Genomic DNA, 26,682 nt, shown 5'->3' on the forward strand with positions numbered 1-26,682 from the left:
GAAGCGACCACGTCGGCTTGGCGCTAGAGCTTCCAATGGCTGAGGACGCGGCAGGGTCGCGTTGACTGGGGCTGGAGCAGGCGGGCGGGTGTGCAGATGCGAGGGGAGGGCTGAAGGGCAATTGATCTACGAATAGCAAGAGTGCCTGTCCCAGCCTGCCGTGATGCGCGCGTTAACCTGTCACGTGCGCTCCCGTCGGGCCTGGTCCACTCTCGTCATCGCCTCACTCCACCACCGACCGATCAGACGCCGCCCACGCCTGCGACACCAACACGCCGCCATGCAGTCTTCCGCGAGCAAACGCGTACTGAGCACCCTCGCCTCCAAGATCCACCCGCAGCTGCCCCTCACCCCGCGCGAGAGTCAGCAGCTCCTCTCGCTGCTGACCAACTCCTTCCGTGCCCACCTCGACCACGCCCACCCCCTCGCACCTGCCGACAGCAACCCGAAGAAATCCACTCGAGAGTTGACCATCAGCTATGGCCAGCGCAATCCCTCCGCGAACCGCGCGACGTCCTCGTATGACTCAGCGACGCAGCACATCGACTCCATCTTGACCAACCCTCTGTTTGCGGTCAAACCCCGTCGGAGAGGCTCAAGGTCTGCTGCTAGCGACATACTGAGAGAGCCCATCGTCTGGTTTGTCGATGAGATAGCTGCCGGTTCTGCCACTCTACCAAAGGCAGCCATGTGCCTCGAGCTCCTCGAGAAGACTACGAGCCAATCCTCGTCACTCAAGGATGGCAGATCATCCGCAACTGTACTCGCCGAATGGCTTCGAACCAGCGGCTCGGACACCTCGAAGCAATTCCTCGACATGTCCATCTTGAAGACCGGACGTGGCAGTAAATTCCTAGACAAGTTGGTGGCTCTGTTCGTGGCCGAAGGCGAGACCACCGCGCTCTGGCGCTGGTTCATCCGGCCAAACGAACAACGCGTCAAGGAGACTGGACTGGACGTGGCACGGATAGCGACTTTCAGACAACAACTACTGGCCAAGATGGTTGTATTCGCGGCAGACAACAGCTTAGCGAGCGGTCTGGCTATGTTCATGCAGGCCTTCCGCCTTGTGGAGAATGCTGGACACGAAGCAGCTTTTGATGTCCTAAGATCTGCGGGTGGCCACTTGGTGAACCGGATCATCTCCAATACGGACAACATGCTCGAACCCGAGTTGTATCAGTCGTTCCTGTTGTCAACGCCACGGTGGTTAGGGGAGTGGAGTCCAGCAGTCGAGTCAATGCTCTGGCTACATCACCCTTCGACGCCCAGCACGGGTCCTGGACTTCATTTCGTCCAGAACCCTGCCGGCGCTATCAGATTCGTTGAAGCATCCCGGAGTCGACGCAATTTCCTTGTACAGCTCTGCTTAGGGACCGCCCGGCAGCTGATGGAACAAGAGAATTTCGCGGAAGCGCAGATCGTGATGCAGTTCACAAAAGATCACTTCGCTGATGTTGTTCTACCGAAAGAAGCAGTCATTGAGCAGCCAAAGGAACAATCGAGGAAAGCACACAGGGAACAAGAAAACCTGCGGTTGCTGGATCGCCTAGTTTTGACTTAACAATTCCTTCATACCATCAATTGTAAATAGCCGCGACTGGTTCGCAGGTATTTTTGGGCGGGCAACCCGAAGATTCCATGATTACTTATGTTTGTGTATAGGCCTTATGGTAGTGCACCGGGGTCTGGTCTGGGCGTGCGGGGGAACGCCTACAACCGCGTCATGTCACGCGAATTCACGATCTCACGATCACAATGATCTGCAAACATGCGAAGACGTGATGTAATAAATCTCACGATCGATTCATTTCCATGAGCTGATCTAAATAAGTCTCTTGTTGACTTTTGGTATCGCTAAAAACAAAATATCGAAATATGCCGTATCATCGTGATTTCATCGCCCCGCTCTATGCCTTGAGCTCACCACCGTCGGTCTCCTCTGGCCAGACATCGTAGCCGAAGGTGTCCTTCATGTTGACGAAACGAGTGTGTCGTCCATTGGCGACCTCCTCGACGGCGTCAAAGTCGGCCTTGCTCAACTCGGGAATAAGCCAGTTGCTCTCGATGCGCTTAGGGGTGGAGCTCTTGGGCAGAACAACGTATCCGCGCTGGAGACCCCAAGCAAGGAGAACTTGCGCAAGGTCGTAGCCGCTTCGCTCGGCAACTTCATTGAGCTTGGGGTTGGTGCGGACCTTCTCGCCGGTGCTGGGGACCTGGTTCTGAGAGCCGAGCGGCGAGTAGGCAGCGACGAGAATGTCGTTTTCCTGGCAGTACTTGACGAGCTCGGTGTTGGGGAGGAAGGGGTGAACTTCGATCTGGTTGATCATGGGCTTGACCTTGGCGATGCTGAGCAGCTTCTTCAGGCCAGGGATGGTCCAGTTGGAAACTCCGATGGCCTTGGCCTTGCCCGAGTTGTAAATCTCCTCCATGGCGCGCCATGTTGGCTCCGGGTTCTCGGTAAGCTCCTTCTTGATGATGTATTTGCCGTCGGCGCCCAGCTTGGGCATGTGGTTGTCGTCGCTCTCCGCGGCAATGGGCCAGTGGACGAGGAACGCATCGATGTAGTCAACGCCCAGGTTCTTCAGCGAAGACTCGAAACTCCACTTGACCTCCGCGGGCTCGTGCAGGTGGTTCCATACTTTTGTGACGATGAAAAGGTCCTCGCGCTTGACGTTGGTGTTTTCCTTGAGGAAGTCGCGGACGGCCTCGCCAACTTCGCCCTCGTTCTGGTAGAACCATGCGCAGTCGAGATGGCGGTAGCCGGTCTTGAGCGCGGTCATTACGGCGGCGTAGGTCTCGCCCGATGCGCCCTCGCTGGCGAAGGTGCCGAATCCGACGGCTGGCATGATGACGCCATTGGAAAGCTTGAACGTCTTCTCGTTTTGGAGGGGAGCCATATTTGCGGTGTTTGTAATTCTTGAAGTTTGAAAATGTATCTTGAAAATGTAGAGTCAAGATGAAAGTGGTCAAGTAAGTTTTGAAATAATTTATTCAGCGGCAACAGCGCGTGCTGGGACTGTGAAGCTACATATATCCAGCGTAACCTTGGTTGGTCTGAAATCTCTTCGCTCTTTCATCATCGCCCATCTGCTCGGACAGCTCCCCAGCCACGCTGCCGGCCGTGACCTCAGACCGAGAGATTCCGATCGCAGAAGCATCTCGCAGGCATCGGTCCCATTGCGAAAAAACTCCATAATAGTCCCATCCAACAGTTTCACGTAGACCCTCAGAGTAGGCCGTCAGCAGCAGCGATGACGTCGACGGTGGACTCAGGGTCCACAGCACGGGCCGAGCGCTGCCATTTTGATTGCTGGCGCGGAAGTTTTGCCGACCTGAGCTTCGTACAGGTGAAAATGTGGAACGATGTAGTCCCAATAGTCGTGCGGCTCTGCCGTTGTCAGCCACTCGTTTAAGCAGATCACTAGCTGCCTTCGCCCTAATTCGGCGAGCCGCGGTTACCTCGCCCCACCCATCCTTCGTCACTCCCACATGCTGCTGCAAGTACCGCCGCGACTGTCTGCACGCTGCCTGCACCATCTACACTCTGCTACACTCGCTTCTACTGATTCCCACATGTCGCATACTTGGTGTATGCACGCCAACCGCAACTGACAGGCGGTGTACCGTGCCTTATCTTCCGGCCGCGCTCTGCCTCCGGTCAAATGAGGCTCTGCGCTAAGCTTTCACGGCTTCGGCCAAGGGTATACAACGCGCATTCCAGGTGTTGTGGCGACTCACAGCACTACGCTGCTATCGGTCCCCAGTTTTCGGCGATAATACGGCGGTGACGGTATCCAGTTCTCATTCTCTGGTTCAGCAAACTTCTCCACTAGTGCTGCTATGCACGGCCACCACAGCAGCGTAATGATGTCGCGCTGTGGGTACAGAGGTACTTGTTGAACGCTCAAGGTGCCAGAACGTGGTTGGTGTCACCGGCCTGAATCGGGATAGCGAAAAGCTCCTGCGAAACTTTCCAGAAGAGATTGGCGAATGATGATGGCATCTGGGGTTCATGGACGTCGCTGCCTGTCAGAGTGACGAGTGATGTGATATATAGCCCCTCCCCCAGAAGACCCTGAGACTGCTCTTTCATCATCACAACTCCACTTCTTCAGCATCACATTCAGCTTCTGAGAAGACTGACACTACTACTTTCTTCACTCGATACCCCATTCTTATCCCAACTTCAACCACCATCATCATGTCTCCCTCCGCTGTTGAGAACGAGGCTCAGACTACCTCCAACAAGGCTCCTGAGCTTCCCATCCCAGCTGACCCTCAACAAGATGGCACCGACAACACCGTCGAGGTCCCAGCAACCCGAAGTGCCATGGCCGACACCACTGGCTACATGCACAACCTCTCCCTCTCGCCCTCCATGAAGGAGAGGAGAGGATCCCGCAACTCCTTCGGTACCTCACTGCCCATCCCCCGTTCCAAGAGGCAGTCGAGGCTCTCGTCCGTTCACTACCCCGATGGCCGTGGTGCAGCTGTCCGCCCTGGCATGCCCCCGATCCAGCCATCTCGCGACATCATCGCTGCCCAGCTTCAAGATCTCGCTGGCGAGAAGGTCCGCGCCGCCAAGGACATGGCTTTCGTCTTCGACATTGACGGTGTCCTCGTCCACGGTGACCGTTTGATCCCCGAGGGTCAGCGTGTCCTTGAGATCCTGAACGGAGACAACGAGCTCGGCATCAAGATCCCCCACATCTTCCTTACCAACGGTTCCGGTAAGCCCGAGCAGGCTCGTGTCGACCAGCTCTCCAAGATCCTCCACAACCCCATCTCGACCGAGCAGTTCATCCAGTCGCACACTCCCATGCGTGCCTTGGCCGAATACTACAAGACCGTCCTCGTTGTCGGTGGTGAGGGCTACAAGTGCCGTGAGGTTGCCGAGCAATACGGCTTCCAGGACATTGTCGTCCCCAACGACATCATCGCCTGGGACCCCACCATCGCCCCCTACCGTGTCTTCACCGACGAGGAGCGCAAGACTTCCCGCCCTCGCGACTTCAGCAAGGTCAACATCGAGGCCATCATGGTCTTCTCCGACAGCCGTGACTACGCCACCGACATCCAGATCATCATGGATCTCCTCCAGTCCGAGAACGGCAAGTTCGGAACCCGCGCCAAGGACCCCGTCTCCCAGCGCATCCCCATCTACTTCTCCCAGGGTGACATGCTGTGCCCCACCGAGCACCCCTTCCCCCGCATGTCCCAGGGTGCCTTCCGCATTGGTCTCGAGGCCATGTACAAGTCGCTCACCGGCGTCGAACTCGAGCGTGTCGTCTACGGCAAGCCCGAACTGGCTACCTACAAGTACGCCGACGAGGTCATCGCCTCCTGGATGGAGACCATCCACAACGACGAGAAGCTGCCCGCCAACATCTACATGATTGGTGACAACCCTGCTTCCGACATCGTCGGTGGTAACATGTACGGCTGGAACACTTGCCTTGTCCGCACTGGTGTCTTCCAGGGCGGCGACAACGACGAGCAGAACCCTGCTTCCTTCGGTGTCTTCAAGAACGTCTTCGAGGCTGTTACCACCGCTATGAAGAAGGAGCTCGGCGAGGACTTCAAGTTCAAGTTTGACGACAAGATGAACCCTGTCAACCTTGAGGGTGGCCAGTCTGCCATTGCTTAAGTGCTTTGATGGGTTGAGAGTTGTTGTACATAAGCATTTTACTGGCGTTTCATGTTTTTTTTTTTCGGGATTATATCCTTGCATAGCGAAGCTTGCAAATCACCTTTATAGATCAACGAGTTTACTATATAACTGGGTCTACGGATTCTGGGTTTTCGGTTTTTATATAGATTACGATGAATTCTAAAAGTTTTCTACCTCTTACACGATGCTTTCTATCATATGCTCAGAATGTGAGGACTTTGCTTACCGCATGATATTTTGTCTACTACCTCTTGATCGCTTGTTCTCAGCACTGAAATCATCGCTCTGCGACATCTCTTACACTCAGAGAAAAGCACTACTCATCATCATCCTCATCTCCAAACCCCACCAACGCTCTCCTCAGCCTAACCTCCTTCCCCACCCCATCAACTTCACACGTAGCTTTACACTCATACCGCCCCTCAAGCCTAACCCAAACATCCCTCAACAGATACCTCGCAAGCGTCCTACTCTGATACAGCACAAACTTCTCATTCGTAGGACTGATCCCGTCTTCTTTCCCTACCACATCTTTCTTCTGCGGACTAGGACTAGACAATATGATCTTGCGGGGTGATGTGACAGGCTGAGCCGGATCGGATGATAGTTGAAGGCATGGATCTTCAGTGCCAATAGGCACAAAAGTATCCCAAGCTGGTACTCCATCGACGATTGGAGTCGAGCCTGCTACGGGTGAAGCATAAGTGTCGTACCATAGTCCTGTTGCGCCGATCATGGCTTTGACGTAGAGAGTCCAGGAGAGTGAGAAGCCTAGGTTGCGGTAGGAGCCTGCCTGTTGTTTCTGTTAGTTTCGTCTCTATTCTCGTCGTAGTCGTGGTTGTTGAGGCTTTGTTCTGTCGGATGTGCAGGGAGGACTTACGATGATGGCATTTCCCTTCCTTCTAATCACAAAGATACTCCCTGCTTTATTCCTTTCTACTTCCCGTCTATACACGAACTCGTCGACCCGCGGGTCCAGGAACGCTTCTACACACTGTCTATTCGTGTGACTGAGAATCGTGGCGATGGCGTCGCTGAGACGCGGGTACGCGACTTGCACCAGCGTGTCTTGAGCGTTGAAATAAGCGTCTAGGTCGATGACGTGGGGAGCGCGGACGGAATCCCTGGTTTGGTCGTAGTGGAAGTACTGGGAGCCGGGCAGGAAGACAGAGGTCATGACTTTGTCGCAAATGTCGCCCGCAGGATTGGAGTAGTATGTGTTTTGCAGTTCTTCTAGTTTGTCTCGCAGGGCTTCTTCTTCGCGGAGGAGGGCGTCGGAAGCGCGTTTTGTGGGGGAGGAGGGGAGGAGGGAAGTCAGTGTGGCGCTGAAGCGGGATAGAGTGCTGGTGTTCGTTAACTTTCGCGGACTGGCTTGACCGGGGTCTTTGAAGGTCGCTTTGAAAGTGGAGGAGATTTGAGTAGCGTCTAGTTCACCCCATTCATCGTCGTCGGGTTCCCAGAGGGGTTTTCCCTTGAATGGTGAGAGGTCGCGGAGACTGGCCGGCATGGCTTTAGCAACGTCAGTTCGGTGTGTTCGAGGTTGTGCGGGGAGATGTGGGCTAGAAGAGAAAGGCGAGTTGAGCGAGAGCGTCGAGCTACTTGGGGAGCTATCGAAGTCTTCTTGCGCAAACAGTGGTGCGATTTCGGAGCTGTGCTCCGTTTGCGCCACTCCGACGTCGAGATCAGATGATGGAGGCGGTAACTTTGCGGCTTGCTTTGGAATCTGGTCCGCCCAACTGATTGTCCGAATGCGTCTCGAGGTAGGTCGTGGCGATAGCGTTTTCGGTGAACTCGGAGCAGTCTTGCTCGTTTTGGAGGCCTTGTATCTTCGATGCTCAAAGTCGTCGCGTTTTGCACTGATGCTGTTTTCACTACGAGCGCGTAAGAGCGCATTTCCCCCAGCGATTTTGGAAGGTGAGCCAGAGTGAAAGATCGATGTTAGCCCCGGAAGCATGTTCATAGAACTCCCCACCACACAATACGAGGAGCCTGACGATGACAGTTCGGTCGAGTCTACAGCTACTGACTGGTGGTCTTCAGCTCCGTCTTTTCTACGGTCTGCCGTGTTACGACGAAACAAGGAGCTGAAGAAGCCTCCACTTTGACTATTGCTCAGCGAGCGCGGTAGAGTTGTCCTTGAAGATGATCTCGAATACCCAAAGAGACCTGATCCGAAGATGGACTTTGGCGAGCTGGGAGGGGTTGCCGTCAATGTTGATGATTGCGGACTTCCAGGCACCTTAACGCGTGGGTATTCCAAGTCTAGCGGTTTGGGTGGAATCGTGCAAGCCTGTGCTGTTACGGGTGGGAATGGTACAGGTGTGATGGTCTTCGTGTGCTGTAACGCGGATTGTACAGGAGCCTTCGGGCCTGACTTTGCGAGTAGATCACGTAGCCTTTCTGCTGCGTCGCTATCCTGCATGATGGCGATCGAAGAGTATGGAGATAGCCAGAGGCTGAGCAAGTTGATTGAGTTGAGGGCGGAGTGTTTGCTGTGCTCGTAGGGACCAGGGGAATGAGAAAGTGCAACAGTGAGAGTCGATGCTTAATTGGACCTCTGTCACAAGAGCGACGGTAGGACGTAGAGGATTCACACTCGCTTCAACCATGTCTCTTGCGACTTCAGTGAATGGCCGCACATAAATGGCAGTCAAGGCGGTAGACCATCACAGCAAGCTGGTACCGTTGTAGTGACAAGAGCATGCGAGACGGGAAGTGCTCAGACGTTTGTTATGAAAATCACACAGCCGTGAGTATAGAGTTGCTCAACCTAATAACATGTAAGCATATGTTCATAAAACTGACAGATGGTTCCCTCAACGTCGTCCCGTGGTATTGCGTATCATCTAAAGTGGACATCAAGTGAATCATAACGAAAGCATGCCGAGTGGCTCGCGTGTCAGTAAACCCACAATCTGGTCGAACGCTCACAAAGTGTGCCTGTGATCGAGTCAGTCCCGTTCAGCAACTCCAACATTCCAGTCAAGTCCTGCAAGCAACCGCCACATATATCACATCCATCCACGCGATGCTCGTTGGGAGTTGGTAGATTTTCGATTCATTCAGGGAGAGAACCCAGACTCTTGATATGTCGTCGTAATCGTAGGTCTCCACAGATCCATCATCTCCACCCCCCTCCTTCGCAGCGCTGCAAGAGCAACTACCACGCCATCATATTGTCCATACTCGTGAAGTCCGTATAGATGCCCATAGCTTTCGCAAAGAACTCCGGTAACCGAATAGAAAATGCCGCTTTCCCCTTTTCCCCGAGAGTTTGCGTGCGCTTATCGCAGACGCCTGGCCTCACGCTCGGACTCGAGCAGGCAGAGAATGTCGTTCTCGCGGACTGTGATGTCTCCGTTAGTATGCGGGGATTTCGGTCAGCTGGCAGGTAGAGCGTGCGTACCTGGGCCCTTGACGTTGCGGATGATGGAACGGGTCTGGTCGTTCATGAACTCGACGCGGCATTGGGTGACACCACCACGGGAGCCTGTTATTATCCGTCAGCCTGCCATTCTCTCACGTTGTGCATCCCCCAACTGTTGTATGCGCTCGTCTCGCAGAAAAGTTCGGGGTCTTCGGAAAGTTCGCGTACCGGTTCGGCCAAGGACACGGGTGACCTTGACGAGGTTGACGGGGGCCTTAGCAGAGTCCATTTTGTGCGGTTGTGAAGTTCGACGGGAGTCGGTCGTTCGGTGTGCGGAAGAGCTGGGTTGGGCGTTCGGAGATGGAGTTGTCGCTGGCGATGCGTGAGAGCTGGTGTGAACGGTGGGCAATTTTGCAAAGTGCGCTAGCTAGGCGAGCAGGGGTGTGGCGCTAGTGCCCCGTCCATTCACTTGGGCGGGCAACACCACCATCAACACCCAGAGCATCACGACTTAGGTGATTCATTCAACATCTTGGACAATTACGGGCGTTATGAAGAGCTATGATCTGTGGCGCGACTTCCAAAGGTTCGATCGTCGCAACACCAAGTGCCCACGCAATCATCACACACATCCCACAATGCACCAAGGACAGCAGTTCTCAACGACATTTTTCATTCCATCTATCTAGTAAAGAAGCGCCAAATCGCTCAGAGGGGTATAAAGCGCCTTCCAACGCCTTGGGAAGTACCCGACCCTCCGTAGCTCTTCCAGCCATGCCCACCCACGTCCGAACTAGTCATACCGAGGATCGGCTTCCATGTAAACAAGCTTGCAAAACCTCAAATCCCTGAATGAAGGTGTGGGGGGATCTGAAGCAAGCTATATCACCGACTGTTACCTACATAACCGCAAACCTTCTCCTCAGCGGCGGAGGCGTAAACTGCGAACCGGGCTTCCTCGTGGCCTTCACAACCTTCGTAACGGTATGCTTGACCGTGTCACAATCGACTTTGGTCTCGGTCGCAGTGGTAGTCGAAGTGAAGACGTTTGCAACCTTAGTAACAATGGAAGGCTCGGGAGCGGCGGTGAAAGGCTCGGAGGTCACGACAGACGCCTCATGAGCCGGACCATAGGTGAAAGGCTCAGGGGCCGCAGCACGGCGGCCAATCGGAGGAATCTGCCATATATCATGGCAGTAGCCGAAGGAAGGGAGGCAGCCGGGGTTGCAGTGAGCGGCTGTGTCGCCGCAGTAGCCGTAGGGACTGCAGCAGGGGCCTTTCGGAGAGCCGTTGCAGGTGAAGCCAGTTGTGCCGCCGCCTGTCAGAATGTGGTTAGTGATGTGTTCAGGACGAGGCAGGCGGGTGAAAGACATACATTGACCATTTGGAGAGACGATCATGCCATTGGGAGCGATGACAGGAGGCTGGACGACAGGAGGCTGGACAACCGGTGCAGGAATGGCCTGGTGGACGGAACCAGCAGCCTTTGGTTCCTTGCCAAAGAATGTCTGGACTCCTGGGCCGTCGGTACCTGTGATTGATCATCAGTAACTGTCCGAACGTTCAAGGAGGCCAGTGAACTTACAAGTCTCGACAAAGATATCAGCACCAGCCCAGCACATGAGGCTTGGCTCATTCGCGAACCCGCCTGGGCTAAGATAAGTGTTCACACACTTCTCCTCATTGCAGTACGCATATGGGCAGTCTTTCTTGTTCGGTACTGGGTTGATGTAGAGTTTCACGCCACCTCGGATGAGTGCTGAAAATATCGTTAGTCTGCATGCCCTCTCTCTCCATCGAGGGGAAATACATACGACAATACTTCGGGTTTGCCGGCCCAGCGTGCAAATCACAATCCACAGCACTAAGGTCATACCACATATTCCCCTTGGATTCCTCAAGATTATACTCGACCTGAATGATGCCTGCAGGCCCAGGGGTATAGTAATCCAGATCCCTTATCTTCAACGAGAGACCGCCGCCGAATCTCTCCGTGTCGACCATGGGGTGAATGACGGAGCCGCCGTTGCCGGGTACCATGCTGCGGAAGGAGTCGCCGCCATCGATGTGCGAGGCCGGGGGGCCGACGGCCCAGAAGTAGACGTTGTACGGGCAGTGGTTGATGAATTTGACGTATTTGGCTGACGTCCCGAGGAAGGTGACGCTCAGGAGCGTCGCGAGGATGAAGAGGGTAAACTTCATGGTTGGAATGTTTCGTGGATGAGATAGGGTGGGATGGAATGAGGGAGGAGTCCCTGAGAAGAGCAAATTGGGAGCAAATCCCAATAAGCTTGAGGATGAACGAAATGAGAACTTTACAGGAAAGAGGAAAGGGACATATGTGGTTTTATGGAAGAGCGATTCACCCTTATTTTCCGGTCATCTTCTTCGTTGGGCCCTTCTCAGAGTCTCTTGGTAATGAAGGGGCGTTGGGGGAGCATCCATTACAGCTTCACGAGATGCTGGAGGTGTGTTGATCGGGTTTCTCCGGAGGGGTAGGAACGAGCAACACGTGCGGTCACTATTGCTTGGGTATCGCATGTAGTCCTAGACACTTCCTGCTCGCGATCGAACAGACAGTTTTGAAGTTGACGACCTTATCCCTTTGCATGCTCTTCTGAGTCTGGACTACAGTTTCTTCAATCTTATTCACCTCACGCAGGCAGAGATCATGTTGCCGTCTGGGCACTATTTTGGAAGTCGCAGTCGCGGAAGAGACGCCGTTGTCGTTGGGACGATGTACTGGTAATGTGCGTTCAACAGGTCTCGCGAGTCGTCCCTGGTACCAAACTACAAAGGCCGCCTCAGCACAACGGGAAAAACCTCATGCGAGGAGGAAAAGGAAGAGGTATACTGCAGTCTACGTTAGCATGAAATCAGGCGTTTGTACAATCATAAGAGCAATGTAGACTTTTGGGACAGTTTCTTCAAACCAACGCCATTTCAATTTTTTCGATGTCTTCCTATCTATTGGGTATCATGTGTTGCTGCCAAAGCAATTTGAGGTGGCATCTTATACAAGGAAGAAACTAGACAGGCCTGAAGCCTACATTAGGACGATAATGAGCAAAAGAGATGGCCTAAGGTCAATGTAGACCTGGCGATTTTTTTTCCCTTGAATGAAATGAGGAAAACGTGCTTGCAATACTGATAATCAAGCCCAATTTCGTCAACTCCGTCGCAATGCCGTACCGTGTAAATGCATATTTGAACGAAAAGGATAAGACGGTACAAAAATAACAATAATCAAGCTTGGGGAATCCTGGAGCGGTCGCCGCCCTTGGCGATCCATTCTTCCTTGATGAGCTTGTCCTGCTCCAAGTGCATGAGCTTGTAGGCTGTGCGGATCGTGCCGTCGCTGACTTCGACAGCCAAACCAATCTCCTTTGGCGATTTGGGCTGACCCATGAGGTGGGAGACGAGGTAGAGACAGGCGCCGGCGATAGAGAGGGGGGAGCGTCCGGCTGCAACTCCGTAGTGGGCGACCTGATCCGCGCACTCTTCTGCGACCATCTGGACTTGTGTTCCAAGGGCGAGTTTGGCGCAGGCACGGGGCATGAGACTTGCGGCGCTGGTGGCTGTGGTACCTCCTTTCTGGTTGAGAAGGTTGACAGTGTCGATGACGGCACCATTTCCTGCAACTGACGGCCCGTTATTCTGGGACTTTTGTATGAAGGCCTCGAGCACCTTGAACGTACGGCCAACTTCCTTCTTGCTCACGTTGGTCATCTTGAAGATCTCGCGGAAACTGCGCTGCTGGTCGTGCTTTCTGCAGGCTATGAAGATGCACCCGGCGATGATAGCGTCTTGCGATTTGCCCTTGAAGAGTTTTGCGTCGTCGGTCATCTTGAACAGCATCTTGGCCGTCTCCGCGGTCGGACGGCTGATGTTCTGTGAATCGCAGAGCGCTGAGATCTGTCCATACGCAGCCTGCAGCGCCTTGTTGACCTTGTCATGGTTGGTCTTGTTAAGCGCGCGGCTCAAGTCCCTAGACCTCATACCGCCGTCACCGAAACTGATCTCAGTCTGCAGCTGAGAACCGTGTAGCAGGGGGTTCGCGGCGTCTCCGATACGAGAGGGGTCGTCGTTTCCTTGATCTAGATACAGGACGCAGTGTCAGCATGAGTGTCACTTGCATTTCCTCCAAGCAGGCAAGTACTTGCCGTCGTTGGAAAAGGTGCGCCACTCGGAACGCGTGTCTATAGTCCTCTCTGCGAGTACGCGACCGCAAGAACCGCAGATGGTGTCGCCGGCGCTGAACTCTTCGACCAGATTGGGAGGGTTTTCTTTGCAGTCGGGGCAGATCATGGCAACGTTCAGGTCTTCCTGCCACTCGTCTTCTTTCACGAGTGTGGGTGCGGCTTCATACACCTCGCCAGGCGACAGCAGACGGCCATCGGGGGCGTACGACATCTTCGAGCAGTTGCGGACGGGCTATAGAGTGTATTTCGTTATCTAGCTATTGCGCGCGGTCGACCGACACACTTGTAGGCTGCGTCCGGGCTGGAGCAGGATGAGCGAGTGCGGTGGTATGAGACAGGCTGCGTGACTGAAGGAAAGTCTGCGACGACAAACTTGTAGTTCGGCGCGCAGGCAGCCATTGCTGGGCTTGGCACGAAGCTAAGCCGTTTCGGGTGGCGGCTCAAGCTGCGGCGGTCCACGGTTTTTCCCCAACATCGACCTTCACTGTAGCTCCCATTGCCAGCTTCCCCACGTCACTACACCTACACAATGATCGCGCAATCCATCAGGGCCTCGGTACGCTCCTACTGCTGGTGGAATCTGGACACGTACTGACCTGCCACAGCGCCAGGCGCTCGTCCGCGTTGCCCGGCAGCAACCTGCCCTTGTCGCTCGCCGCACTTTCATCACTCCCTCGGCCGTCCGATCAGGTGATTCATCCCGAATGCTTGAAGACGCGACAGTACTGACCCAATTGGTGCCGTAGCCGACCTAGTGCAGGACCTCTACCTCCGCGAGCTCAAGGCCTACAAGGTCCCCGAAGTCAAGGCATCCGATGCTGAGGCCCACGTCCAGAAGTTCACCGTGCCCAAGGCCCCCGCATCCCCCGAGGAGACCGACATTGCGAACGAGTTGAAGTCATACGAGACACAGGCAGTTGACGTTGAGGGCGCTCAGGGCGAGGACGACGCTGTGCTCCCACAAGAGGACTGGTTCGAGGAGGAGGACGAGAGCATTACCACCGCCGGTGCCACCCATTAGAAGAGCGTTGCTGGGTGAGGGAGATCATGTATCAAAACACTAGCGACTGTGTCAATACCATTGAGCGATGAAGCCAGCGGGAGCTCTGTTCGGGCATATGTGAATCACGTGATGTGACTATGACCTCGAGTTCAACGTGGGGGTACACGAGCAGATAAAGTTGTGACTATCGATGCTAAGCTTAGTCGGGCGAGTGCTTTGGTTCGAAACCACTGTCTTTGTCTCAACAAGCTGAACTAAGCTGCTCGCGGATATGATTCTTTTTGACTCGTTGCGGACCGTGATCTACAAGTACATGAGACGTGGGAGTTCTACAGCTAGCCTCGTCAGGGTCTGGCATCCGTGCTCGTGCTGATGCTCTGGGAACTAAGAGGGGCTCGCAGCTGTTGAACTGTGTACTTTTTGTGCATGTGCATTGCTGTTTGAGAAGCAAGCAATCTACCACTTGGCATACGTTCAGGAGAGGGGTGCTCGAGGGGTTAGGCATTGAGGGATTTGTGGGGTGCCAGGATCGTCGTGAGGTTCTGACAGCAGCCCGATTGCTTTTACGTGCCAGGCTGTAACGAGAGACTGAATGTCGCATCTATGCCTACCTCAGAGGACATTCACACACGACGCGTCGCATTCTGACCGGCTTGATGCACGCTGTTCCGACAGGCATGCGCGGAATGATGATCGCTACACACATGCACACGCGACTGCAGCGACCGTGGCCCCTCAGATAAGCCGGGCTGCGCACTCAGCTGTGCACTACACAGTAATCGTCAGGCTGGCATATCCCGTTCCGACAATGCTCACGGTTCGGAACTTCGGACAAAGCACAGGATACGCGTGGGTCAGAAGGAGCCTCGCAATTGGAGTCTGCCCCAGTAGCTGCAGGCACGGTCGCCTATCGCACCATCTGCATCTGCGGCTTTGCATACCGACGTCCTAGTGCCATGCGTGCCATGGACTTTTTTCGGTTGAGAGGTTTACCCTGAGGCACTAGCACCTGTCCACCGTAGTCAACCGTACTGGTCTCATACTGCAGAGCAGAAAGCAGTACGTCAAGATAAGTCATGAGAGTCGAGCCGTTATACGAGGCGGTACCCAGGTAAGCTACTGGGGTCTGCGGTATGTCTAGGGACCGGCCAGGAGATTACGGCAGCGAGAGATTGCAGTGTTCGCAGTTCACGTCGCGAAAAAACAAGTTGGTTCGCCGGGGGCCCACCGCGCAGCAGACGCATCTTGCCCCGACCGTGTCGCTGCATCAGATGCGCAGCACCGTCACACAGGCAGGCATGCCAGCTGCGACGATCCGAAAGGCGTCATGCTGGCGGTGGGTGGCGGGCTAGAGCTCGTACTGCTCCCAGCGTGGAAATGTAAAGAAACGGCGCGGCGCGGGTCAGTAGACGAAAGGCAAATGATACCAAGAATACGCCCGTTTTTAATATAGAATTATTGTCGCTCCGACGCGATCTGCGCAGGCGACGACCCCTGCTAGCCCCAGTTCGTCCGCTTGCGAAAGCGTCAAAGTAATAGCCCTCAACCTGCCCCCAGCGGCGTCAGTGAGCGCGGAATCTCTAACCCAAGGCCTGCCAGTCGCTACTGAACTTACTGCCCGATCCTGTCGCAGCAGATTCCACTCGCTTTGCTCTCCCCCGCGTCCTCTGAGCGGCTGCCGTTCGCTTCCGGTACCACAGCCTCACTTGTGACGTCTTCGCGCGCCCGGCTGGAGTATACTGCACCTTTGCCCGTTCACTGCCTGCTGCACAACGGCCCGCCTGACAGCACAACGCCGCAACCGTCCCAATTCACCGCCATGAGCCCGTAAAGTTTCTGGAACACGTCAAACTTTACGAATTCCCGGCTGTTTCCTGCTGCCTCGCCCACGTCCAACCCACCCGTCGCCATGCCCATCGCCGTTGCTTCGGCTCCTCGCGGCCACTACTCCCTCGCGAATGCCATTCGAGGCAGGAGCAGAGCCGCCTCAGAGGTTGGCCCTGGTCCACAGCCCCCCAGCCACACGGAGCGCGCCCAGCTCCCCAAGGCCGCCTCGTACACGTACTTCCCCCAGGTCAAGGATCTGGACCACGAGCCCCCCGTGGTCGAATTGAGGGGAGGCTCTGACGACGATGTCGAAACCGGCAAGAGCGAAGAGCGCACGTCTGAAAGCCACTCGGGTGGCTCGAGTCCTTCCTCAGAAGAGGCTCCCGAACTCCCTGGCGTGGAAATGCCGCAACTCAGGCCCAACAACCTCTCGCGTCGCTCCTCGCGCTTTCTACCTTTCTCCAGCAGGAGCAGAGAGCCATCCGCTGAACGCAAGACCGACCGCAAGGCCGAACGTGGCCGGACCGACGCTGTGAAGCAATCAGACTCGCCCGCTGGCTCCCCTTCACGGTCCCTGACCAACCTGAGGAGGAAGTCGTGGATTGTGAAGGAGCAGCCGCGTGAGTCTCTTTCGCCGGTCAAGGAGAAGAAGCTTAAGAAGAAGAGTCTCGGCGACCAGACCCAGCCTACTACCGAGGCGGCCAAGCGGAAAACGCTCACAACCACAATCACGACTACAGACAGAATCTCCGAGGAGTCTGAAGCCCGGGACACTGTGAAGGAAGAGATTCAACAGCCCGTGCCAGTCGCCAAGAAGAACAAGCGTCTCAGTGGTCTCTTCGCCGCATCGAGCAGCGCTTCCAACTTGCCGTCCGTCCCGAAATCCTTCTCGACAGAAAAGCTTCCCCACTACCCGCAGAACCACAACCCAGTCAGCCCGACCCATATTGTTCCCCCACTACCACGCAACGTATCTGCAGAGAAGCTCAAGGGCATCAAGACGGAGCCCCGCAAGAAAGACGAGCTATGGACTGCCTTCAGGACCTTGGACGGGGATCTGCGCAAGTAAGACTCCCTCTTCCCCCAGTGAATCCAGAGCTAACAGAAGACAGGTTTCAATCCAAGTCCAGTTCCCTCAAAGCCAACGTCGTCCGCACCGCCCTACTACCCTTCCTCCGACAGTATTCCTCACATCCCTCGAACCACAAGCTCAGGCCCGAAGACCTTGACAGGCGAGTGAACATCCTCAATGGATGGTGGACCGGCCTCTTGGAGCTCGTTGCAGGACGGAACAACCAGTCTATCTCCGGCACAGATCGTCCCGTCATTCTGGAGGGTATTGCCGCAGTCATGGAGAGGCCCGAATGGAGACTGTATCCGTCTCCGTTCTGTGCTCTTGCAGACCGCGTGGAGACACTGTCTGCATCTACGACCAGCTCCAACGCATCCGCCAACTCCGACTTCCTCGCAGAATCGGTCTATCACAACGTTCGGAACATCTTTACCCAGAACCTGCAATCTCAGATGGCTTTTGTCGTAGAAAAGATGTCATTGCGCAACGCCGCAGCTAGTCTGGTCACCTTTTGCGGAAAGACGTGCGCGTACGCCTTCTGCTTCTGTCCAGGCGTGGCAGACGTTCTGGTACGCTTGTGGGGTCCCTCTCTGGACATGATGAAGCGCGTCATGGAGGAATCTGGCGTTTCCAAGCTTGATCGCTTGGATGCTGTTTCTGATCGAGTTGTGGCTGGTTTCCCTCCCATGCTCCACTCGCTGAAGCTGCTTTCGCTCAACCGACTCCTGCGCCAATTACACAAGCCTGTGTTGCCCCCGCTCGCTATGGCGAACCTCGACTGGTACGGCCTTTGGACAAAGCGCTGGTCTGGTGCTGAGAGCGACCTTTTCTATGTTTTCGTCAAGCATTTCCATATCCTAGTCAGCGATTTCCTACCTGTCGAACCCAGCAAAGCGGAGCGCATCTGCGTGCCAGGACTCATCATGGTGCATGCCCAGATTTTGGTCAACCTCGATGCGACCATCAACAGAAACGCCACTCCACAACAGCAGGAAGATCCATCGACCGCGGCAAACATCACTTTTGATGACGTTTTAGAACCCGATGCCTCTGCCTCGAGTATCGCTATCCCACCTGCGAATGCTACGAGAATGATGCAAGAGAATCGACTTATAATGCTAATTCGGGATTTCCTCTCTGAGCGGAACTCGCACCTTCACATTGCCAGGCGCATGTTCGCTGACAGTTTCGCTCGTCTCCTACAAGCGCAGGCACGCAAGATCTCGATATACGACAACAGTGCCTGTTACACACTCTGTGACTTTCTCGAGGAGGCTCTCATCATCATGGTCCGATACGAACAGCACGACAGTGACCAACACGCTGTAATGGACTGGCCGTTCTGGCTTACCGTATTCAAGGCAATGGCCGCCAGCCACAACACAGCCACTGAGATCAAGTTGTACGCCTTCCTTTACAGCAGCTGGTGCACACTGGTTATGGACGAGCGAAGAAAGGCTGGGTTGTGCCTCGACTTTCTTCTGGAACCAGCTTTCTTCGAGAGCCGCTTCAACCATTGGTGTCCTATGGTACGATCTTACTTTATGCGTTTGATCTGCTGGCGGGTTGCGCGCTATGACGGAAACGAGACTGATACTGAGGTGTATGTATCCTTGAGGCTTGACAATGATGACATATGCTAACAATGAAACAGAGCCATTAAGAAGGCTTTGAGCGACCGCCTTCGGTCCATTTGGTCTCATTACCTTTGGCTTCAAGAAGAAGCTGAGCGTAAGCAGATCGTATACCCATCGACCCAGGCGTGCAACCCTGCACCAGGCCGACGTTTCCTTATCATCCGTAATGATAATCCTATTGTGGCCAACAACGGTCCTTTCCTTTCGTTTGACGGCGTGGTCCAAAACCCCCATCAGCGAAAACCAACTCCTGCCAGCACCAGCATCCCCGAAGCGGAGATTCGGCCTGCGTCCGCCCTGTCCGCGGATTCAAGCGATTTTCCTGATGAAGACCCCGGCAAGGGCAAGTGGAACATCCTGCGAAGTCTCATCGGTGGAGGCTCCAAGCAGACTGCGAAAGCCAAGAGCCCTGCGGCATCGATCAAAGACAAGGAGAATAGCAGCAAGACATCGTCTGCTAACTCGTCAACCGACGCACTCTCCACCACTGCATCTGCGGTTTCGGAGCCTCCTGTGTCTACGCCAGCACCGCCACCTTCCACTCATCGAACCTACAATTTCCGCTTCTCCCTGGAATGGGTTGACAAACGCTTCGGTACCTACCACAACATGCGCCTCCAACCTCCGAAACTTCCGGCTCCAGCACACAACTTGCTACAATCAAGGGGCATCAACACGGAACCCGTCCTCAGTACCCCTCCAACTGGAGCTGCTGTAACATCAAGTACCTACGCAGGTCGTGCTCTCGCAGAATGGACCTTTGTCAGCCACGAGTGCCAGAACTTCTTCGATAGGAGAAAGAATGAAGGCGTGCCGACGAACCGACAAGTCGAGACACCCACGTTGAACGTCGAAGCGTTCAGACGACCTGGCTAAGCCCCAAGGGAAGCAGGCCACAGTGGCATAGAACATTCACTTCAGGATCTCGTATATATTTCGACTGGCATTCCCACGTCAGTCATGTTTCAACACCATTCGGCCGGCTCGATACCCATTCAGCATTCCTTCAGCACACACTACCTTGACGATTGCATATGGACACTCGACGCGAGCATCCCCCGACGGCGTTCTTCTACAACATCGAGCACATCATTCTCTTGTTTACACCACATCTGGCATGCATGGCAGTGCGCTTCTTGCATTGCCCCCACTTTGATTCTACTTCTTTTTGTCTCTTGGGAGTTCTGACTTCTTTCTCTTGGCGTGGGCGTGTCGAGCAAAGTTTAATGGGACATTATACACTTAGGTTGCCGGGGCGCGGAGTCTATAGTACGGCATCCACCCCCTCATGGGCCGAACATTAGATACATGAATCACATCGTCTTTTGCATTACTATGTCTGCGCTATAACGGGGTTTCTTTCAAAGTCTGGGTGATCAAATACGATGTGCCAGCCTCAAGACGGACATCTCGGAAAGAGATATCCCGTATAGCGCTAGCGCGATGTGTAACATGCATGCCCAGCATGATCTACCCATCCTCACATCGTCATCTACACCATCAACTCACTAGAACCCTTCGCACGAGCGGAAGTATAATGAAGCCTCCACAGCTACAACCATCATCTCGCCACGCGCACTCCCGTCGTCGGATGCACCCCTTCGGCTCTAATTCATCCGCGCCCAGCCATGTATTTCCCCGGTGGAACAATCTACACCAAACTCCCATTACTAACGTCCGCAAGTGCCGGCTCCGGGTACCACGAGACCTGACATGATTGTTCTATTTGTAGGAAGGGGTCCCGCTTCCGGATGTCTCCCCGCAGTTTAGGTCCTCTAGGTAATATAATCTGGGGGAATTAGCCTGGACTCGGTGTGTTTCAGGGTCGATCGCGGTAGTACTTCGTTGCTTTTGTATAGTAGATTGAGATGGGGCTTACGGAAGATTAGTTGACAAGAGGACGGATGGGGAAGGTGAGGGTTGGTGGTGGTTGGGGCTTATAGTAGGGTGTTTGGACGTGGGTTTTGGGTTCAGCGCTTTTGAGACTTTTCGTTTTGAGATCGAAAGAGTATCGTGTTCTTCGTCATGCATTCCTCAAGTCTACTTTCGGTGGCTGCACTGGCAGCTACAGTGTTGGCTGCCCCAAGCGGTCATGTCGAGAAGCGTGCGCAGACCGTGTATCTAGCTGGAGACTCGACAATGGCGAGAGCAAGTGGTGCGACTACAGGTACAACTCATCACCCATTCTCACACAAGCATCCCTGACTAACAACCTCCTCCTAGGTTGGGGCGTCTTCCTCCCCAACTCGCTCACCCTCCCCGTCGTCAACAAAGCCATCGGCGGCCGCAGCTCCCGCTCCTACACCGTCGAAGGCCGCTTCGACGAAATCGCCAACCTCGTAAAGCCCAACGACATCGTAATCATGGAATTCGGTCACAACGATGGCGGTGGGCTCGGTAGCGGCGACAACGGCCGTTCAGTTTGCCCTGGCACCGGCTCAGAGACGTGCCAGTCTACGTACAACGGGCAAGCCGTTACCGTCCACACGTTCCCTTACTACCTCACCGAGGCGGGCAAGAAGCTCATTGCCAAGGGTGCCAAGGTTATTGTCAGCAGCCAGACGCCTAATAATCCCTGGGAAGGAGGTAGTTTCTCGTATACGGATGGAGGGCGGTTCGTGGGTTATGCGAGGGATGTGGCGAAGGCGCTGGGGAGTAACGCTATGTATGTGGATCATGGAGCGTACACGGCGGATATCTTCAAGACGCTGGGTAAGACAAAGGTGGATGCTTTCTTCCCGGTGGATCACACGCATCCTAGTCCGGCTGGCTCGGATGCTGTTGCGAAGGCTTTTGTTAAGGGGGTGCAGTGTGGTGGAGGTGGGTTCTTGAATGGGTTTGTTAAGAATGCTACGGCGAGCATTCCGGGGAAGTGCTTGTAGAGTCACCAAACGAACATGTTTGAACTTTTATGTATATATTAAACTACTGAATGGAAGAAAAATCAAGACTAAGCGCCGTCTAAGCATCATCCAGCCACTATCTCGGTCTCCTTCATAGCCACTTCTCACCCTTGCCAAGGTGAGAGTAGAAAGCACCACCATCTCCATTAGCAACACTAGAGGCTTCAACAACACTCAACACAGCCTTGACCGACTCTTCCGGCGTGATCGGGCCCTTAAAGTCTGGTGCGTATGCTGCAAACTTCTGCGACATGACTCCGAGCTTTTGCTGGTCTTCTTCCGAAAGATCGGCGTAGACATCCGTGCCAACAACTCCAGGGGACATGCTCAGAAACAGCACTCCGTCTTTGGCGTACTCGGCGCTGAACTTCGCAACCGCCATGTTGACTGCCGCTTTGCTGATGGAGTAGGGTGCGTCCTCGGAAATGTTGTACTTGCGCACTAGCTCCATGTCGCCCATGCCGCTGGAGATGGTAATGACCTTTTTGACAGTTCCCTTGAGGACGAGTGGCATAAAGAGGTTGAAGAGGTGGATGTTGCCTGTGACATTGATACTGAAGTGGCGGGTAAGACTGGCTGTGAGTTTCTCTGGGTCATTGCCGAGAACGGAGAAGGAGTCGAAACCACCCTCTACCAGGCCGGCATTCGCGATCAGGTAATCAAGGCGTCCGCCAGTGATCTTGGCTGTAGCAGCGGCGGCGCTCTTGAGCGACTCGTAATCCTCGAGATCGCCCTGAACAAAGTGGATGTTGCTTCTGTTCCAAGAGGCGACCTTGGCTTCGGAGGCAGCTACGTTGCGGACAAGGCCGATGACGACGTTGTTGGGGTTACTGGAGATGCTGTCGAGGAAGGCGAGGCCGATTCCTCGGGAAGCTCCGGTGATGAGATAGGAAGGCATATTGCTTTAGTGGTGAAGATTGTGGAGATTGAAGTGTCTTGAAGGTTGAGTGTTTGGAAGGCTGTGAGTTATGATGATTAAGTGTCTTGTAGACTGGAGTGTTTGATGCTGAGATGTGAGTTGATGCTGATACTATCGAGGCCGAGCAAGCTCCTTTATACCAACTCTATGTGACGATGCCATTCCTCCGTATTGGAGCGGCAGGAGCGTTCCTACCATCATGGCTTCGTAAGCAACGATACTGAGCTCGCGGATTATGACTACAGTTCTGTTTGAAGGCATGTGTAGTCGACTAAGCTTGCCACGATGGATGCGCCAGAGGGATCGTACCTGTGGCTTGCAAGAGATGGTTTGACGATGCATGCTTGGCAGCTCGCAGATAGTTGCCTCGCGTCTATTTTGGGTATGGCGTGGCCTGTGTCGCTCACGTGTGATTCGTCGAGAACTGCGGGGCGGGGCGTTTTAGGGCCTCCACGGGCTGGGCCATCTCCCACCTGCGACTCCCGTCTAGCATTTTCAACGCCCTGCTGTTCGCTTGGGTGTTTCTCTCGTGAACTCTTGATTTCTAATATGCGGCGTTACGATCTCTTTGCAGCACTTACCCGGAAGGTGCACTACTTTGTCTGCCCCGAGCTCTACGCGATACCTATCTAGGATGACTGCGACGAAGGGGTGTTGGACATGCAAAGGTAGTGCTTGATCTCGTGAAGCCCTGGGTAGTTTGCCTTGTTAACATCCTCCGTAGATCGTAAGGTCTCATGTGACCGCACTGTACCTGCGTGCATCAAGTGTTCCAAGACCAAGCGAGCATGCGGTGGTTATGGCATTCGTCTCACATGGCTTCAGAAGGATCAACAGGAGAGATCTCTGCCAACGTCTGCATGTTCGGGGACGCAGCGCACGATAAGCCGACAGAGGACTGAGCAATGGGTCAACGTGTCGCAGACCGATGTCCTCCTCCATATCCTTGCTAGAGATGCTAAAGGCGGAGGTACGGTGTCTCAAGGCAAGCTGTTGACACGACTTGACTTGTGATTAGTAAAAAGCGAGCATGTCGAGAGATATAGGCTTGCATTGCCCAGGATTACCCAGACCATGGTCCCGGTACCGAAAACGATCACTGCTAGCGATGCGGATCTAATACTGTACTGTATGTCCTCTTATGGGGGATGACTGTTTCGATATTAACTAGTCGCAGTTGAGAACGTGATGATTGGTATCCTACCGACCCTGGGCCGTGACAAAGCAGGCATCGGACGGCTTTTATTGCGTATGGCCTTATCTGGACGATCAAAAGCGTCAAAGGCTTTACTGCTATCGGTTGTCGCACTGGCCTCGCGTCATCGCGGACACGATGCGGTGCATGCGGCCCGTGCAAAGAATGCAGCTATAGACGCGCTTATAAGTGCCACAAGCTCTGAAATGGATCACGATGCCAGTATTGAGCACATTGCCACAGGTCTGACTTTGTGTTTGGTAGAAGTGAGTACTCATCCGGAAAAGACCAGAACGAGACTGACGCATTACCGTCGCAATCATAGACAAATCTCGACTGCGATTGGATAGGTCATTTGTGCGGTGCAAGAAATGTCTTACCTAGTGTTGGGCAGAAAGCATACCACATTGGTAGCGATGCAGCCATCATGCTAGAGTGGCTTTACTACTTCGTCACCTTTACGCGCTTTAGCTTCCGGCATTGGCGCACCTATATGATTCGAGCAACTTCGCAAGAGCTTGGTATCAATGGGGCTAGCCCCCGTTGTGTCATGCAGTATCGAATTGCTCGCATACTGGTTGCAAAGAACATGGCTGCAATCTCAACGTACGTTCATCCGGTGGTTCAACTTCTCGCCGACGTCTTAGACACACGACTGTACGCTTCCGACCCGCACTATCATTCGGTGGAATATCAACAGTCCTTGGATGATCTCAAGATTCGACTGAGCGACGTTGTTTTCGTTGTTGATAACGATGGAGAAGACGATGATCAGTCTCGTTGTCTAGAGTTAACCCGACTAGCTGGCCTGATATACCTCGAGCGCGTATCTCGAAACTTCTCAGGTGAATCTACAAGACTAGAAACCTGGAAGAAGGGTTCAATATCCATACTCGCCAGCCTGAACACATATCCGCCATCGTTTGCTATATTCATCGTCGGATGTGAGACGCATACGGACGAAGAGCGGATAGTTATGCTTGACTTCTTTACGAGACTGGAACAACATCCTCACTTGAATAGCTTACTGGAGGCGAAAAGCTTGGTTCAGACAGCCTGGACTCAGCATGATCTCGGGGTAGAAGGCGAGCTTGAGTATATTCATAAGCTCAACTTGGTGTTGAGCTCGCGCAACGTGATACCAAGCTTCATGTAGCCGATAAATCAATGATAGTCTCGGGTAAGCAATGGAAACGACAGACAATCAAACTGGGCTTCTCATTCAGCTATTCATGATCGACATCACACCATGTTTTCAACCCCATCTCATAGCGAATCTCTTGGGTGTCTCTTCCTCATGTGTCTCAGCATGTTGTCTTTCCTTGAGAACTTTTCCACACAGCCGTGAACCATACACTCGACTTCAACTTTTCCTTCCGTACTGTGCTTTGCTTGGATATGTCGCTGTAGGTCGGCTTCGAAACCGAACGGCTTTTGCGTGCAGCCCTCGTACGGGCATTTCGCGCGTTTGTTGTGGATACGGTTGGTATGCTTGCTGTATTACTGTAAGTTGAGTGTGTAGACTAGGTGATGGACTTTCACTTACTTCAAGTCGCAATGGCGGTGGAACCGTTCCAGACAGAGACAACAAACAAAATCCGGTCCTTCGGATTTTATGATCAGACTAGCGATGGAAAGGTATGGTGATACATTCGTCGAAATGCTAGTTGCTGGAGACTCGAACTGGTCAGCCAGCACATCCTCAGGCGATACCAGCGGGGTGGAGGCTGCAGATGAGGTAGTGTCAATGTCCTTGGCGATGATTGTGACCGGAGAAAGGTTCCCCAATATCATCTGGTCATGTTCAGTGGTTTGTATACGTTGGGTGGACTTGGATTAAGGACGGTGGATGGCCGGATTGATGTCGTGTTCAAATACGTTTGGGTCGAAGAATTGGTCTGGGCAGTAATGTGGTCTCGTGGCAGAATGTACATTCGTATGTGAGCTACGATAGTTAGACCAAGTCGCTAGCATTGGCGGACATACATACTTGAGTTCCCATTGCGCTTGGAATGGCTAACCAGTACAGTTAGGACAGTCACATGGAAAAAAATCAGTCATCAAATTTGAGATGTGCTGAGGCGTGAAGATGGTTGTATCCGAAGTATTGAACTGGATCATGTCTCGTTTTAGAACCGCATACGCCTCCTGTGTGACTGCTTCAGCTGTGACAGCGGCCTGCTGTTCATCATCCGGTAAAGCTGCGATTCGAGCAGCTTCAAGTTCTCTGCGATGATTTTCAAGCTGATCGATTCTGTGGGAAGAAGGAGAGGTGTTCGTAGCCGCTTGAGCAATTTCGGTCAGCTGGTTGAACTATGTGCCGTCATCCACGGGCTTATATACATACCATCGTCGCCATCCCTAGAGCTCGATCCTCTAATCATCTTCTTGACCCAGGACACTATGCGATCTATTGCCCCGAGGTGCCGAATTCTGTTTATTCCCAAAGGTCCAGATTCTTGTGGTGCAGGTATAAGAGCACTTGAGTGTTTCGTGAATACCTGGAGTTCTTCTAACGAGTCTTCACTGACAATGATATCATGACTGAGGCTGTCCAGTAATAACAACTCGACTGTAATGAAGCTTTTCTGATGGCTTTTTCGGCTCGACGCATTGATAGAAGCGACAGCCATGTCAACACGGACGAACCCGGCAGTGATTGCTATGCTTCCGTCTGCCAGCTGAATTGCTTCCTCGCCTGGGTAGATTGTAAAGCCGCGCTCAGCTGCAAACGAAGGCGAAATCAGATCGATCTCCGAGCCGGAGTCCGGAGTTGCTAGGGTGTCTATTTGGTTCAGCTCACACGATAGTAACCACCTTGGTTTGTCCACGGAGCACACGGACAGAGCCTGAAGAGCTGGTGTTGGGACGCGTACAAGTCTC

The 26,682-nt window shown here is 53.9% G+C and overlaps 11 protein-coding genes across 11 annotated transcripts; 5 read left to right on the forward strand and 6 right to left on the reverse strand.

Annotated features, from left to right (window-relative positions):
- Window positions 1-280: 280 nt before the first annotated feature.
- J4E92_004675 (uncharacterized protein) lies at window positions 281-1,564 on the forward strand (the record flags this gene model as incomplete). The annotated part of the gene is made up of 1 exon (XM_051496064.1): window positions 281-1,564. The coding sequence occupies one exon, from the start codon at window positions 281-283 to the stop codon at window positions 1,562-1,564; it is 1,284 nt and encodes a 427-aa protein (XP_051353904.1).
- Window positions 1,565-1,910: 346 nt separating this feature from the next.
- GLD2 (Glycerol 2-dehydrogenase (NADP(+))) lies at window positions 1,911-2,900 on the reverse strand (the record flags this gene model as incomplete). Its single annotated transcript, XM_051496065.1, has 1 exon — window positions 1,911-2,900. The coding sequence occupies one exon, from the start codon at window positions 2,898-2,900 to the stop codon at window positions 1,911-1,913; it is 990 nt and encodes a 329-aa protein (XP_051353905.1).
- A 1,304-nt stretch (window positions 2,901-4,204) lies between these two features.
- Window positions 4,205-5,650, forward strand: J4E92_004677 (uncharacterized protein; the record flags this gene model as incomplete). The annotated part of the gene is made up of 1 exon (XM_051496066.1): window positions 4,205-5,650. The coding sequence occupies one exon, from the start codon at window positions 4,205-4,207 to the stop codon at window positions 5,648-5,650; it is 1,446 nt and encodes a 481-aa protein (XP_051353906.1).
- Window positions 5,651-5,990: 340 nt separating this feature from the next.
- Window positions 5,991-7,181, reverse strand: J4E92_004678 (uncharacterized protein; the record flags this gene model as incomplete). The annotated part of the gene is made up of 2 exons (XM_051496067.1): window positions 5,991-6,467; window positions 6,555-7,181. The coding sequence occupies 2 exons, from the start codon at window positions 7,179-7,181 to the stop codon at window positions 5,991-5,993; spliced, it is 1,104 nt and encodes a 367-aa protein (XP_051353907.1).
- Window positions 7,182-8,958: 1,777 nt separating this feature from the next.
- RPS28 (40S ribosomal protein S28) lies at window positions 8,959-9,330 on the reverse strand (the record flags this gene model as incomplete). Its single annotated transcript, XM_051496068.1, has 3 exons — window positions 8,959-9,020; window positions 9,081-9,164; window positions 9,270-9,330. The coding sequence occupies 3 exons, from the start codon at window positions 9,328-9,330 to the stop codon at window positions 8,959-8,961; spliced, it is 207 nt and encodes a 68-aa protein (XP_051353908.1).
- A 610-nt stretch (window positions 9,331-9,940) lies between these two features.
- Window positions 9,941-11,243, reverse strand: J4E92_004680 (uncharacterized protein; the record flags this gene model as incomplete). The annotated part of the gene is made up of 3 exons (XM_051496069.1): window positions 9,941-10,572; window positions 10,627-10,800; window positions 10,856-11,243. The coding sequence occupies 3 exons, from the start codon at window positions 11,241-11,243 to the stop codon at window positions 9,941-9,943; spliced, it is 1,194 nt and encodes a 397-aa protein (XP_051353909.1).
- Window positions 11,244-12,287: 1,044 nt separating this feature from the next.
- Window positions 12,288-13,454, reverse strand: J4E92_004681 (uncharacterized protein; the record flags this gene model as incomplete). The annotated part of the gene is made up of 2 exons (XM_051496070.1): window positions 12,288-13,138; window positions 13,205-13,454. 2 exons carry the CDS (start codon window positions 13,452-13,454, stop codon window positions 12,288-12,290), a joined length of 1,101 nt encoding a protein of 366 aa, XP_051353910.1.
- Window positions 13,455-13,772: 318 nt separating this feature from the next.
- On the forward strand, window positions 13,773-14,264 carry J4E92_004682 (uncharacterized protein; the record flags this gene model as incomplete). The annotated part of the gene is made up of 3 exons (XM_051496071.1): window positions 13,773-13,799; window positions 13,849-13,933; window positions 13,990-14,264. 3 exons carry the CDS (start codon window positions 13,773-13,775, stop codon window positions 14,262-14,264), a joined length of 387 nt encoding a protein of 128 aa, XP_051353911.1.
- A 1,891-nt stretch (window positions 14,265-16,155) lies between these two features.
- J4E92_004683 (uncharacterized protein) lies at window positions 16,156-19,658 on the forward strand (the record flags this gene model as incomplete). The annotated part of the gene is made up of 3 exons (XM_051496072.1): window positions 16,156-17,138; window positions 17,186-18,748; window positions 18,800-19,658. The coding sequence occupies 3 exons, from the start codon at window positions 16,156-16,158 to the stop codon at window positions 19,656-19,658; spliced, it is 3,405 nt and encodes a 1,134-aa protein (XP_051353912.1).
- A 1,263-nt stretch (window positions 19,659-20,921) lies between these two features.
- Window positions 20,922-21,664, forward strand: J4E92_004684 (uncharacterized protein; the record flags this gene model as incomplete). Its single annotated transcript, XM_051496073.1, has 2 exons — window positions 20,922-20,949; window positions 21,006-21,664. 2 exons carry the CDS (start codon window positions 20,922-20,924, stop codon window positions 21,662-21,664), a joined length of 687 nt encoding a protein of 228 aa, XP_051353913.1.
- A 112-nt stretch (window positions 21,665-21,776) lies between these two features.
- Window positions 21,777-22,583, reverse strand: J4E92_004685 (uncharacterized protein; the record flags this gene model as incomplete). Its single annotated transcript, XM_051496074.1, has 1 exon — window positions 21,777-22,583. The coding sequence occupies one exon, from the start codon at window positions 22,581-22,583 to the stop codon at window positions 21,777-21,779; it is 807 nt and encodes a 268-aa protein (XP_051353914.1).
- Window positions 22,584-26,682: the final 4,099 nt, after the last annotated feature.

The sequence above is a fragment of the Alternaria infectoria genome (assembly GCF_024043175.1).
Source record: "Alternaria infectoria strain BMP 0036 chromosome Unknown scaffold_6, whole genome shotgun sequence".
NCBI lineage: Eukaryota > Fungi > Ascomycota > Dothideomycetes > Pleosporales > Pleosporaceae > Alternaria > Alternaria infectoria.